Source organism: Xiphophorus maculatus, chromosome 2 (genome assembly GCF_002775205.1).
Source record: "Xiphophorus maculatus strain JP 163 A chromosome 2, X_maculatus-5.0-male, whole genome shotgun sequence".
NCBI classification, from domain to species: domain Eukaryota; kingdom Metazoa; phylum Chordata; class Actinopteri; order Cyprinodontiformes; family Poeciliidae; genus Xiphophorus; species Xiphophorus maculatus.
In genome coordinates, this window is record NC_036444.1 from 26,447,728 (window position 1) to 26,462,144 (window position 14,417).

The window sequence follows — 14,417 nt, forward strand, 5'->3', positions numbered from 1 at the left end:
ATGTTTGAAGGAAAACGACCTGTTAGGGTTGGAAGCCAGAAACTCGCAGAAACTGGGCCTCAAGGAAAACAGAGGAGGGCTTCATCAGAGCAAGCCCAGGCAAACAACAGAATGTTGTTGTCAAACTCATCTTCATTTTGGGCCGTGTCAAGGTCATGAATGCTCTCAAAGGGTCAGCTGTGCCGGAATATATTTGTACAATCCCATTAACAAACTGTTAAAATTTGATTGGCGTTTGATGAGTTCTTCTTCATTTGATGAGTTCTTCTTCAAATGAACCGGTATTGAACAATCCCTCTAGGATTACGCAATTGCTTTTGCATTTTTTTGCAATAAAAATCAAAGATTTCGTGGCGCTAATTTGGAAATATTTGCAAGGAATTTTGCAATATTTTCGCCTATGTATGACGATAAATGTGACTTTCTGTTACTCACTTCTTTATGTGACCGGTGTCGTAAAGATGCGCAATTAGAAATGGGAATTATTTTCAACATTATTTGTGTTTGTGGGACTCTAATTGCTGCGACACACAGTCATACTGTTACCCAAAAGGAGGTAGAAAACAGTTCTTATCGTCACTTTTATTGTTTTATCACAGTGGTATCGCAAAATATTGTGATAAAACTTTAAGTCCATATCGCCCAGGTTCCAGTTATGAACGATTGTCAGAGTCAGTATTTGTCCTTGCATGGCGCAATGAGGAACCTAGTTGGAAATGGACTTTGCAGGACTTACAAACATTTACAGACTGTTGATTTATGCTAACTTATAGCATAAATCACATGCTCCCATTGTAATAACAGGCTCTGAGGACAGTTAAAACCCACTGGAAACAGCACTAAGCCAAAAAGAGTGAGGTGGTGAGTATGTTATTCTTTTGTGGAGTAATAAGAAGCCGAAAAACATTTTTCGCATAGAAGAGGCTCCAGCGGTGGACCCCTGAAGGGCTGTTACACAACCGTGGCTCTCTACATAAACAGTCTCTGTTTGAAGTGAAAAAGGATATTGGATTTCAAAGACGAGATCACTTCCCTTTGTTACTTTGGCTTGAGAAATACCGTCTGTCAGCCAGTTAAATGTGTGGGCAGCCCGGTGGAGAAGATGAGGAAATAAAAGTCCCCCGTTCTGTGCAGGACAGGTCTCTCTGTACAGGTGGAGGTCGGGGGGAAGCCAGGAAACGTGAAGTTCCTTAATAGTTTGCTTTATATTGTTTTTCCGAGGACATCTGAGCTTTGTTTAAAACCAACAGCTGCAGCCTCGGCAGCACAAGGCTGCTTCTTGTTCGCTTGCCGCAGTCGATTCGATTCCATCCAAAAATACTTTATCCTAAAGGGAAATTAAATGTTGTGACTCATATCATCAAAGTAAATTCGTTATGGATGGTGAAGCTGCGGGCGGGAAGGATCTCCGGTAACAGTCACTCTTGCAAAGGAATCTCACTGAAGTCCGCTGCTGCTACCACAGTCTGTAGACTGTCATGACATGCTAGCAGCTTAATATCCAGGCTTCAGACACCATATTCTGCAGCAAAGTGTTCTGGATGACACCATCAGTTGTTGGCAAGCACTTCTAATCCACCTCATTTGCTTTTGCCTCTTTCAAACCTTGATAGAGACAATCCTTTTTAATTTTATTATGTAAAATCAACTTTTTTGAGCTTTACGTCTTGTTATTATGTTATTCCGTCATCAAAAACAGACCTGGAGTGTTGCTTTAATTCCTTCATGAACGTTTGCCGTATCCTTCAATCTCCATGGCAACCCATCAGCTGTGCAAAACACCTGGGTGAACCTAACCCCACCTTCGAGGACAGAGCTCTTCCTGTGAGCTGTAGTTTCCACGCTTCCACCTCACAGAGCAGCCATCTACCACTCAGCTCCTTAAGACTAGCTAGTAGCAATTAGCAAACACTAATTGGTGTAACTGCACATCTGCTGAGCTCATTATAGGAACTCCTTCTCAGTGAAACGCTGGTAAAAACGTTAATAGAGGAGCCATGTTGTGATGACTTCCTGAAGGCGCAGTGTCAGAGAGAGCAGGAGCTTCTTAACTTCACGCCATCACAACTGTGAGCTCAGAAATGAACACTGCAAAACACTTGTTGAAGTTGAACAAACAAGCTAAGACTCTAAGCTGCACTAGGCTCTCATGTGATAAATAAATCATACATCTTACACAAACATCCTTTTTTAGAAAAAAAAAAAGAGGCTGTTTTAACTGGGACATGATAAATGAGCCGCTATCGCGTCATATTCAGAATGTAAAAGTGTGATAAGATCGTCCTCTGGGATTCCAAGTCAATCAGCAACAATGCAGAGAGCAGCGGCACCAAATGCAAAACAGGAGACATGCTGCAATCAGCAGTAATCCGCCCATCAAAAAAAATGTGGCAAATCACAACGTGGGACTGATTTAAATACGCTTCGACTCTGAAAGAGAAAGTCCCTCTCCCGAGAAACTAGAAACTTCCTCTGTGAATTGCGAAAGCGGCAGGCGTGAGGGAACTGTTGGGGCAAGCCAGCTCTGGAGACTTTTCAGCACAAATCAGATACGCATGCTACATGCTACGAATGCTAGCATGCTAGCTGAGGACTTTGTAACAAAGTATTCCAGCAAAAGCAGAGCAGTAGCTGAACTCCGTGCGGTGCCCAAGATTAGAAAAAGGTCAGAGAAAGTTGGTGTCCAAGAGCTAATCATGTTATTTTGTTTCATTCAATTATTTAAAAATATACAAATTGTTCATTTTGTCGCGTTCTGAGAGAAAAACAGAGACGGTAGGAAAACTGAATCATTTGACCTACCTTTTAACTTTTATCTGTTTCCTTCTTCTGTGTGTTTTCTAAATGTTTATCCTGAATTAAACAGAGCATGGATGGAAAATGTCACTTTTTTATCTAAAAAAAAAAAAAAAAAGTTTCTTCCTTCTTATTCTTATTGAATCTTGTCGAAGTCTGAAGTTTGCTTGAATTATTTTTCATCAGAAGGCTATAGTGAAATCCCAGGTGGCCCACTTAAAGCCCAAAGCTTCAAGTACAAATGCTAAACAATCAAATATTCGAGCTATGGAAAACATTTCTCCACTTTACATAAATGCGCATCTCTCTTGAGAAGTTACACTGTTCCTATGCTTTAACGTCCATTTCAGGCAATGCCAGAGTGAAGATAGTTTTCTGTGGCTTGTATGCAGCACAAAGTGAAGCAGAGCTGCCCCTCCCCAACCTGTTGCTGTTTGTTCCTGGTCAGCAGGCTAAAAAAGAAGAATACTCCCTTGTAAGACAGATTAATTTGAGCTGCTTGGAAACTATTCTAGCATGGAAAAAACAAACAGCTTCAGTTTATTGAAACTAAAAACAAAAAAAGCACTGCCTGTCACTCTTGCTGATGTAGTGAGGATCCTCTACAAATAACCGGGAGCTTAGCATCTCCAAAACCAAGGGTATGATCATGGTCTTCATGAGACAAAATAAATACCATGCTCCCCAACAGGTCAGTAGTGATTCCGTGAAAAAAAAAAACTGCCCTCAAAATTTCTGGAAAATGGACTCCAAACATCACTAACCTGGCAAAAAAAAAAAAAAAAAGTACAATCAACAATGAGATTATTTCCATAAGATCCTGAAAGACTGGAGTCGTCGTAGCAGCAGTTTCCGTCTGACAGCTGACAAGATGACCCAACAGAGGTCATCAAAGTACCACAGAAAATCATTAGAACCAGACATACTGCTAAACATGTACAGGACGCGGTGCCTGCGGCGTGCAGCTACATAATGACAACACTTGTCACGCCCAGGACACTTTCTCTTCACTTTGCTGCCCTCAGGGAGGAGTCTCAAGTCCTCAAAAACTCGTACATCCAGATTTAAATTCAGCTTCTGTCTGGCTGCTGCAAGGACAATGGACTTGAAGAACTGATGCTTCAATGTAAAATACATTGTTGGCTGTTCCATATAAATTTGTATTTTATTTAAGTCTTTTTAGAATAAAATAATCATGACATATTTTATAAAATTCCATATGTCCTGTTTAATGTGCCGCTAGGGAATCGTAATTTAGTTCCACTTTTTACAGCGAGACTAAACTGAATCAATTAAACAGGTAAATGTTAATATATTAAGTCAATATTTTTATTTTTTTTTAAACTGATCATGTGCAGGGCTGCACTGGGGACAAAGCTTGTCTTCATACCTGGTTTCAGAGGTCTGGTACACCCTGGACAAGCCCCCACTCTATCACAACACCCAACAGCCAGCTATGCACGCACTCACCCACACCTTTGGGCAACTTCTGAGTAACCAATTTAACAGTCATGCTTTTGGACTGTGGGAGGAAGCCGGAGTACCTGAAGAGAACCAGCACACGTATGAAGACTTTATGAAGCCCAGGTCGAGAGTCAAAGCGGGAAGCAACAGTTCCACCAAGCAGCACAATATAACACACAGATTTGACCATTAACCTATCAATTAAATAGCCTTTCCTCTATAGGTTCACTCACAAGCTCACAAACAGGACGTCTCCATGGAGTGTAAATGTTCAACAATCCTCGACAAAAATAACCGTGAGAAACTCTTCGTTACCCTCCAGCATCCAGACAGCAGCGCGTAAACAGACCTGCTCAGCATTTCCTGCAGACGGTCAGTAGACGGTGCGCGGCAGGTTGGACCCAGACACACCTCTTTCTGACCCGCACTGGCTCTGCGGTCATTCCCTCTGCTCGGAGCGGCATTTAGAGGCAGCAGCCATGTTCAGCTGCACCGTCACTTCAAAGCACAGCTGAATAGAGCAAGGAGGAAAGCAGCAGCAGTGGATTTAGGGTCCTTACTTTATGAAGTAACTGGCTCCTTCGTCCGTGAAGCCTTCCTCCCATCCCGGTGGCAAGTCTGAAGAAATGAAAAAACAAAACAAAAAACAGACTTGCAGTTGAAAGTTTGACACTTACGTGAGCAGCAGAAAAGTAAACAGTGCGGTCATAAAGGTAACAGGTGAAAGTATTTTTTGCCCAGCCGGCTAAGCTAAGCTACCTGAGCGGATCATGTGTCCGGAGTTTACAGGTTCACCGGAGCGGGGATGGAGCCAGGTGGTGTTCCGCGTCTCATCGCTGCAGCGCGGGGCAGAGAGCAGAGAAAAACACCTGTTACACCGCCGGAGCAGGGGGAGGGGGGCCGGCGGGGAAGATACACCCCGGCAACTCTCGTCGAACCGGGACCGTCGGCGGCGGAAATTCCTCGCGCCGACACTTACTTGATGAAGAAAACCCGTCCGTCCCTGCAGACACCGTAGGACCAGTGTTCGGGTAAGGTGTCCCGTCCGAGAGGCGCCGCCATGATCCGTCCGCAAGTCCTATTTCATCTCAGTCCCTCTCCATGGAGTCTCTCGGGAGCTCAATGATCACTGGTGGAGCTGGCGCTGCCTTCAGGGACTCATCTCACTTCCGTACATCCGACAATCGAAGCCTGAACATGCTCAGAGACTCCGGCCGTGTCTACTGGACACACAACAGGTTTATGCAATGTATCTGAATAGGAATAAGGCAGCTTTCACCACACCGCTGCGTGTAATAACAACTATTGTTATTAAAGGAGATTAACTTCTGTTTAGGTTGCTGATATTTTTCTGTTTCAATTGGCCAATATTTTCTTTCTTTCTTTTTTACAGCCAGATAGATGCAATACACTTTAGACAGAATATATATATATATATATATATATATATATACTGGGAAACTGACAAGATAGCTATATATATTTATATATATATAATATATAATTCTCACTACATTATCCATGATAATTATACTGGCAGTATAATAAGCTCATAGCAGTCACTAAATTTTGGAATCAGGTAGCTAGCTTGGTCAGCTGCTTACTCAGTTTTCCATTTGAAGATTTAAAGGGGCAGTATTATGTAAAATCGATTTTTCTGAACTTACATTGTGTTATCATGTTATTCCCTCATCTAAAAACACTCCCGGAGTGTTTGCCTTTTCTCTTTCAAGCATGTTTAAGAAATACTTTAATCTCCAGTGGCAACCATTCAGCTGATGGAAACGCCTGGGTGGACCTAGCCCCGCCTTCGAGAACAAAGCTCCTCCTTGGAACTGAAGCTTCTAAGCTTCCATCCTCACAGAGCAGCCCTCCTTCACGACTCCCCCACTCAGCTCCTTCAGACTAGCCAGCATCAATTAGTCCTCGAGATTTCTGCAAGAGAGAGAGAGAGATGTTGTAAGTGCAAAAACGTTTTAATGCCACAAAACGACTGCAGAGGAAAAGGAAGGAAGTTTCCCCTCAGCTACAAGCAGAATGTTCATTCTGAGAAAATCTCTGCTGTATAAAACCACAGTATCGTTTTTATTAAAAAAAAAAAAGTTCATTCTCTAACAGCTCAAACTGTAACGCCTCCTGTTTGTACCTCAAGAAAAACATGGTTATAATGCTCCACAATTTGGCGGCTTTCTGAGTCTCCTGTGCATAAAGTCCTAAAGCGATGCAAAGTCCGATATCATGGATGTTTTCTTCATCCACTTCCTGTTCACGTTTCCAGCTCTTCCTGAGCCCTAAATATTAATGTAAACATAAAATAGCTTCATATTTTTTAAAGAGCACGGCCTTCTACATGAAGTATTTATCTCTCCCGGTTTTTGCCAAACGGTGGATGCGCTCACATGCTGAAACTGGGAAGTAAACAAACGTCCAAATCGATCCGCTGTGAATGAAAAGCCCCAAAGATGTGTATATTTCCACACACTGGCGATGATTGTAGGACTGGGCTTAGCGCTAAGGCTGGAACAAAACCACTTTGATACAACTTCTGCCCCTTAAAATGAATCTTACCAAACACTTTTAAAACAAAAGCTCCTCTTTTTCATATGTGTGATCTACAATTAAGGGTAAAAAATAGTGCATTAGCATAAGGAAAAGGTTCAAAAATATATTAATTGATAACCACTGAGGGCAAGCCGATGCTTTAAGCCACCGAGGGGGCATGCCCGGGTTAAAGCTGACGGGCTGATTACCTTGTCAGCTGAATTAAAGTCAGAGCCGTCTTTGATCGTTGTGCAGGTCATCCATTTATTGATGCCAGAAATGAATCTTTTACAACGATTCATCCATCAAAAACACCTGTTGACAGTTCCTAGCGTTCAGCGGTCTAAAGACCGTTTCCCCCTTTCGGGTGGAACACCTGTCTTCACCAACAAAGGTTCCTGTCAAATAGATCGCACATGACCCATGTGGCAAAATACCCATTCACAAATACGTTCATTCTTAATCTGCTCCTACGACCACTATGAACTTTCAAAATAAGTCTTATGAACGTCTTTTGTTTGAAAAAGGGCTGAGGGGGGCAAAAAGATCGGGATCGGGTCGCTCAGACTGCAGTGGAAAAAGTCCTGGACATTTGTCCCTATACGAGTCACATTCGGGAAAAAACTAAAATACAAATTGGGTCGCATTTGCCTGCTGTGTGAATTTAGTCTAAATTTCTTCCAGAAGGTTCTAGTTATGACCGTAATTGCCCTTTTTGGATTAATGAATCAGTTTATTTGAATATGAACTGAATTTGAAACTTTTAACATGTCAGTGTGTAAACATACTGTCATTTATACTTAATTATTTGTCCTTCGATTTACTCTGCAGAGCAACGGGAGACGTTCGGGAGATCCAGGAGGAGCTCAGAGGAGGCCTGCTGCTCGGCCGCGTTGAGAGGAGCCAGATGAGGCGGCGCAGTCACCCGGGCAGGAAGCCTCCGGTGTGACTCCATTAAAGGTCTACCGGGCCTGACCTGCTGGGCACATGATTATGGAGGAGGCTGGATGGGATCTGCGAGCTGGAGCAAGTGATCAAGGTCAAACATCCTAACAGGAAACAGAAAACGAGTGATGGTGCAACCAGAAGTTGACATACACCGAATGAAAAACAGAGATCTGATTTTTTTTTTTTTTTTTTAATCTTTAACTCTGTTTGTAGTCAAATCAGACCAACTTCCTTTTGTATTAGGTCGGTTAGAAACACCAAAATCCTCCTATTTGCTAGACGTCACAAAGGGAGAAATAATATGTCAAGAGATTTGTCAGTTATACGTCTGTTAATGTTTTGACAAAGAAAAAGTTTACATTCAGAATGATCACTGTCTCTTTAAGCCGTGATGGAAAGCCCAAATGACGTCAAGTAACACGATAACCAATTATGTTGAGAACAAAAGACAAGCGACAAAGATTTTCGGATGCCATCATCGAAATCACCAAAAGCAATCATCACCAAATATTAGCATGAATACTAGCATGAATCAATGTTCCTGTTGTTGTCATCAATCAAAGGCCGTTCTAAACATTTTGAGGGGATTTAGCTTCAGTGTTCCAGCATCTCTGCAGTTTTCTGGAAGTTTCTCCTAGATTTGTGGAGCACAAAAACTGAATGATGCTTCTGATCTCATGGCGTTGGAAACGTCTGATAAGGTCAACTGATGCACGCGAGTGAACTGGAGGCACGTCTGTGGACGCATTTTAAGGTTCACTGCTCTCTTTGTTCGACACATTTGGAAAGTCAAAGAAAAGCGGCCAGGATATCAGGAAGTAAACTGTGGAGCTGCACAGGTGTGGTTCATCCTTGGGAACAATTTCCAGATGCTTGAAGGTGCCACTTTCATCTGTTTAAACAACTGTAAGTAAGAATAGATGAGAATGTCCAAACATGTCAGGACGGAGACAGGTTCTGTGTGTTGGTCCAAAACGTGGCAACCGACCACAGAACAAAATGCAAAACTCTTGTGAGGATGCTGCTGAAGCATCCTCACAAGAGTGAGCATATACGCTCACTCTTGTTGTTGGTAAGAGCAACGTACGCAAAACTTTGTCTATATTCGATTAATGTAAAAAAAAAAAAAAAACACGTCCGCAATTATGATGTTTCCACTAAATAAGATTAAAATCACAGATGAATAAGTTTATGTACACACATAAGTCATTAAAAAAACATGCTGCCATCAGCCTCTAACTACTTCCTGTTGTCTTCTTTGTGGTTTGCGCAAGTAGTAACATCTGGTTGTTGATCATGTGACTTGTTAAGGGGAAAGAAGGGTGTCCATTGCAGTTTTGTGAACAATTTCGATATGGCCAAAAAAAAAAAACAACAATCTCATCCTGGGGCCAAAACTTTCTTTTTTTTAAGTTGTTTGTTTTGTCATGTATCCATTAAGCTAATTTGTTTTTGTAAATATCAAATTACGCAATTATATGGTCAGTGGAAATGTAACTACTGAAAAAGAAAGCCAGATTACAGTTTGCAAATGCACACAGGAACAAAGATCTTCATTTTTGGAAACATCTCTTGTGGTCTAAGGAAACAACCATTTGCCCATAATGGCCATTATTACTTTGTTTATTTTATTTATACATTTATAATTTATTATCAAATAAATAACAGGTGGAAAAAAAAAACTTCACTTTTGTAAGGGAATTTATTTTTGCTTATGCCGTGATCAGACTTCATCGCGGTTCCGTGATGGCACCGCGGTTTTTTTTGTGTCCCCGCACCGAGGAACGATGAGTGACGATTAAAGCGTCGATGATCGGCGTTTCTCCCTGCCAGCATAAGCATCGCTTCTGCTCTTGACAGACAAGCCGTCATTACAGCCGTGCCCTCGCCCAGCAATATCATCATGTTTACTTTCAGCAAACATGCCGCTGTCTGTCGGGTCTGCTGATTACCATAAAGACGATCCTCCATCAGCTGACTGACGCTGTTTGTTTTCGTCTCTCACCGGAATCTCATCTCCCTCCCAAAGTGTCTCCACATCCAGGATGGGGCGCGTGCGGTGGCCTGCCTGCCTGCCTGCTTATGACAACATCCTGTCACGCTCTCAATCGAGCCCTGTTATTTTGAAAGCCACACCTGGGTTTTTTTTTTTTTTTTTTTTTTTTTTAAGTACATCCCCTGAGTTGTTGTTATAGGTTCCAGTCTCCTCGGCGATAACAGTCATTTTCTGAAGCGTGCGGCGCAGAAACCGGGAGGCTTCATTGACATTCCTTTTGCAGTGGCTCTTGTCTTTTGGCGGCGCGCTCTGGAGAGCTGCATTCCAGTGTTGCATTGATCAATATTTTATATTGTAAACAGCCCGAATGACTCCGCGAGAAGCAAAAGATGCGAGTGATGGGCGGAGGGAGAGTTATACCCTCTGATGTCAAAACCGGGTCTGGTTTTGTTGTTTTCAGCTCCTTACCTCGGTTTTATCGTCTTCAGGGGGTTTGTAGTGTTTTAGTTTTTGCTTTTTGCTTTTTCTTGTTGCTGTTGTTGTTTTTTTCCAACAGTCAGAAAGGCTATGCGTTATATGACATGGACAGAAATTATAGTGAGAAATTAATGACAAAATAAAAATTGTTTTTCTTTAGTGTATTTTCATCGAGGTTTTCAGTGGAAAATATGACCAATGACTTTATGCATATTTTAATATTTATTTAAAATATTCAAGTTTGATCAATGGGAAACAACACGACCAATATTCCTTACAGCGTTCTACAGATTTGATCTCTTGCGTATTTTATTTCCAACAGTGAAAAGCTTATTGATAATAAAAAAAGAAAACAACAACAAACAAACAAACAAACAAACCGCGATTTAAATCAAAGGGTTGTAGGACCTGGGGTATTTCTGTGCCTGAATGGTTGTTGTGCTGCCTCCTAGTGGACAGAAATATGAAGCGCTGCTGGTTTAAACGAGCTCGTCCCTGACGCGCTTTGAAAAAATGTACAATTTTCTACATTCTAGAAAGAATTTCGTGGGCCCATCCCACATGCTCACCTCTGCTGCTACAAATGTGAACAAATGTAAACAGGATATCTTTTTAAATCTGCCCAGATATTTAAAAAAAAAAAAAAATGTATTCAATGTTTTAAGAATCACTCCGAGGGGGCGGATTGATTCCTCTGCCTCTGGAGACGGAGCCAAATACAGGGATGTTATCCACTCATTAGTCATCATGATTGACTGCAGCTGACATTTTCTCTTTGCCAGCATTAAAAATGATTTGTTCAACTGCGCACAGAGTGCAAAAACCTTCTAAGAAGGAGTGAACACATAGTTTGGAAATTATTTTGAAGCCACTTCTGAATAACTAAACTCTAATGCCGGCAGCTCCAACAAGTGTGCATGAGAGCAAATAGTTCACAGGTGCGATCTGCACACCTCTAGCCTCTCCAAACAAATCCACCAGATACACACCCACGGTTTATGTTAAAATGCCATTTGATGCTCCAAACAGCCAGGCTTACGTCGCTTTTAGCGACACACAGCTTGATGTTTTCACACAAACGTTCCTCGCACGAAGGAAGGGTCACCCCAGCTCTCGGTCCTACAGACCCGACCTCATCCTGCCGCTCAGCTCGGCCTGCCTGGACGTGGCTTTGTGTTGTCGACACGAACAGGCATCCGGCACACATCCTGTCCGGGGAGGGGACTATCAAAATCAATGCACACAAAAGTCATGAGATCCAAAAGGAAAAAAAAGTGAGAGCTGATTTAAGCCAATGGAATATCAGTTCATCTGGGTGGAACTGTGTCGTTCAGCCATGTAGTCTGCATGGCTACATGGCTGAACGACACAAACAAATACCCTAGAACCACTCAGAGTGTAGCATTAATATTAGTGGTGGTACATAAACTTCCCCTAAAGGTATTCGGGGCAGTATTGTGTGTTTTCCAGGCAGATAGTGACATTTTATAGAATAACCAAGTAACGATGTGAACTTCAGTTGTTCTAACAATGCTGGATGTATCAACTTCAAATAAGTGTTGCTTCCTAATTTAACACATCAAAGTTGGGCCTCTGTCTCTTTAAGAAACTCCTGCTCTTTCTGAAGCTCTGCCTTCCTGAAGTCACTACAACATGGCTCCTCCATTAACCCTTCAACAACCTTTTAACCAGCACTGCTTTGAGAAGTAGCTCCTATAATGAGCTCAGCAGGTGATCAGGTCCACCAGGTGTTTGCTAATTGCTGCTGGCTAGTCTGAAGGAGCCGAGTGGGGGAGTTGCGGGGCAGGGCTGCTCTTTAATGCAGAAGTTCTGCTTGGAAGCTTCAGCTCCGAAGAGGAGCTTCATCCTTTGAAGGCGGCGCCAGGTCCACCGGGGTGTTTTCCACACCGAATTGTTGCCATGGGAGATTGGAGGATTTCTAAAACATGAATGAAAGAATCAAAGCAACACTAGACACTGGTTCTGTTTAATGAAGTGGAATGATTTAAAGAGTCCCTTTAGAAATATCCTAACGACGAAAAGGTTTATTACCTAATTTACCAGCTGCATCTACATCTAATTCTGGGTTATGAAATCAAAATTGAATCAATGTCTAAATAAGGTCTGAATTCAGCCTCTACTATTGATCTCAGGCTTGCTGCGACTGCTCTGTTGGCCAGTGAAGAAGTCGGTTGCCATGGAGACTGAATGCAGGCTGGAGCACAAACATTGGTGGGGTTTTTTTTTTTCTCCCTCTGTTGGCTGAGTGAACGCTTCTTCTGGCGTCGTAGCAGATGTTTTCTAACGCAAAGGAAACAAAACTTCCACTCATCATATACTTTTGTAGCACACATTCCAGCCATTGCTGTGTGTCTCTTCATCAGTGGAGTCTTGTGCCGTGTATAATATAAAACCCACGATAGACAACAATGACTTTGAATATATGAAAAGGGAATAAAATTGACCAAACAAAACAAGAGGTCATTCCTCAGCTTTGAACTTTACTGTTTGGCCTCAACGCTGCAGATTCCGGTCATCTCAAATAGCACAAATGAGCATCTCTGTTGTGCAAACATCGTTTCATGACACCCCATTTATCTGGAGCGAAGCAACACCTTAGAGAGCAACCAAACCAACAAAACAAGACAAAAAATTTAAAAACACAAAGCAGATAGCCGCCAGCTGATGTGTTTATCTCTTTCCGCCTGCTGCTCATGCGTTTGAATCAAGCTGCAGAAAAACAAGAATCACCAGGATGAGCAGTATCTTTCTGCAGCTTGCTGTGTATTTGCATGTGTGTGTGTGTGGGTGTGTGTGTGTGTGTGTGTGTGCGTGTGTGTGTGTGTGTGTGTGTGCGTGTGTGTGTGTGTGTGTGTGTGTGTGTGTGTGTGTGTGTGTGTGTGTGTGTCGATGGAGCTGGCAAAAAATAAAAAAGATACAAGAAAAACAAAGAAAGCAAACACACGGAAACAAGAGACGTAAGGCCGGATTCAGGAGGCGGATTTTCTAGCCACAGTAAACACTACGGGCCTCTTTCCACACACACACGCGCACCCACACACACACACACACACACACACACATACGCCCACACACACACACACACACTGCTGCCAGCCAGGAGAGAAACACATGCAAATTTATGTCAAGTAACACAAACAATTTTCATAGTGTGTGGGGACAAATTTGAATAAAGTTGATGAAAATCTTTGATGTGGATTTTTATATGTAAGGGCTGCAGTGTAAGCTTCCATGTTGTTTTGGATAGAACCATTCATTTCCATCCAAAACACCAACACCAACACTGAGTACGTAAAAAAGAAAAAGAGAATGGATGTAAAACCTCTGATTTTAACCAGCGAAGCATCACAAAGGGGATATTAGATCTTTTGGAATGTAATGTGAAATGTACAAAGATATACTGTAGGTCCCAGACTGTTATTGCTAAAAACAAAGAACACCTCATCATTCACCCAAACATGGCAAAGATTCATCTGTCAGAAAAAACCTTCTCCATCCAGGTCCTGCTTCCATAATTGGCTTAGAGGAGAGAGACCGTCTTCTAGTCAACTCCTGTAAACCAGCAACACTGATCTGTTCTGAACATCTCTGTCATCAACTTGAACCTTCAGAATGACCTCTGAACCTGTCGAGTCTGAAATTTGGTGTTGCACCTCTTGACATTGAGCTGAATTTGTTGCATTGCCCCCTGCTGGACAGACAAATGGTGATTGTCATTTGCTTTTGATATGTAGCGCTTTAGTGCCAGTCTGTGCTGTTGCTTTGTCCGGCTATCGAGAATTGATTTCATCCTGGGGGTGGACTGTGTTGAGATTTTTTTGTTGTTATTTTAAGGCTTTTTTTGGCTCTAGTAGTAAGACAGGAAAGTAGGTAAACAGAGAGAGAGGGAAGACAGGCAGCAAAGGTCACCAGGTCGGGAATCGAACCTGCGACAGCCGCATCGAGGACTAAGGATTCCTTATGTGGGGTGTGCTTAAATTTTAAATTTTACCCAATGGCTAACGTTTGGCCTTGAGCTTTAATACGGCAGTTTGGTTCTATGAAGCTTATGAAATTGCCTACGACTCTGGACTACCATCGTCTCCTGAAAAGAGAGACGTGCCAAACCAAATGAGCTGGCTGCTGGAACAGCTTCGTTCGGTTCCACCGCTGCCATTGTTAAAAGATCCGGCAG

General features: G+C 42.4%; 1 protein-coding gene and 1 long non-coding RNA gene across 5 annotated transcripts in view; one reads left to right on the forward strand and one right to left on the reverse strand.

The window, feature by feature from the left end:
• LOC102225561 (pleckstrin homology domain-containing family A member 7-like) overlaps positions 1 to 5,486 on the reverse strand; it is a 137,023-nt gene extending 131,537 nt beyond the window's left edge. Inside the window, exons 1-3 of one of the 4 annotated variants that reach the window (XM_023350242.1) lie at positions 5,240 to 5,486; positions 5,020 to 5,096; positions 4,821 to 4,878 (exon numbers count right to left, since the gene is read on the reverse strand). In XM_023350242.1, coding sequence (XP_023206010.1) covers positions 4,821 to 4,878; positions 5,020 to 5,096; positions 5,240 to 5,322 — 218 coding nt within the window. In that variant the 5' untranslated portion in view covers positions 5,323 to 5,486. The remainder of the gene's footprint in view (positions 1 to 4,820; positions 4,879 to 5,019; positions 5,097 to 5,239) is intronic. The other 3 variants (XM_023350248.1, XM_023350266.1, XM_023350274.1) reach the window with 3 other exon arrangements.
• A 153-nt stretch (positions 5,487 to 5,639) lies between these two features.
• Positions 5,640 to 8,881, forward strand: LOC111611839. The gene is made up of 2 exons (XR_002754268.1): positions 5,640 to 6,219; positions 7,633 to 8,881. It is a non-coding gene; the product is annotated as an uncharacterized LOC111611839 (long non-coding RNA).
• Positions 8,882 to 14,417: the final 5,536 nt, after the last annotated feature.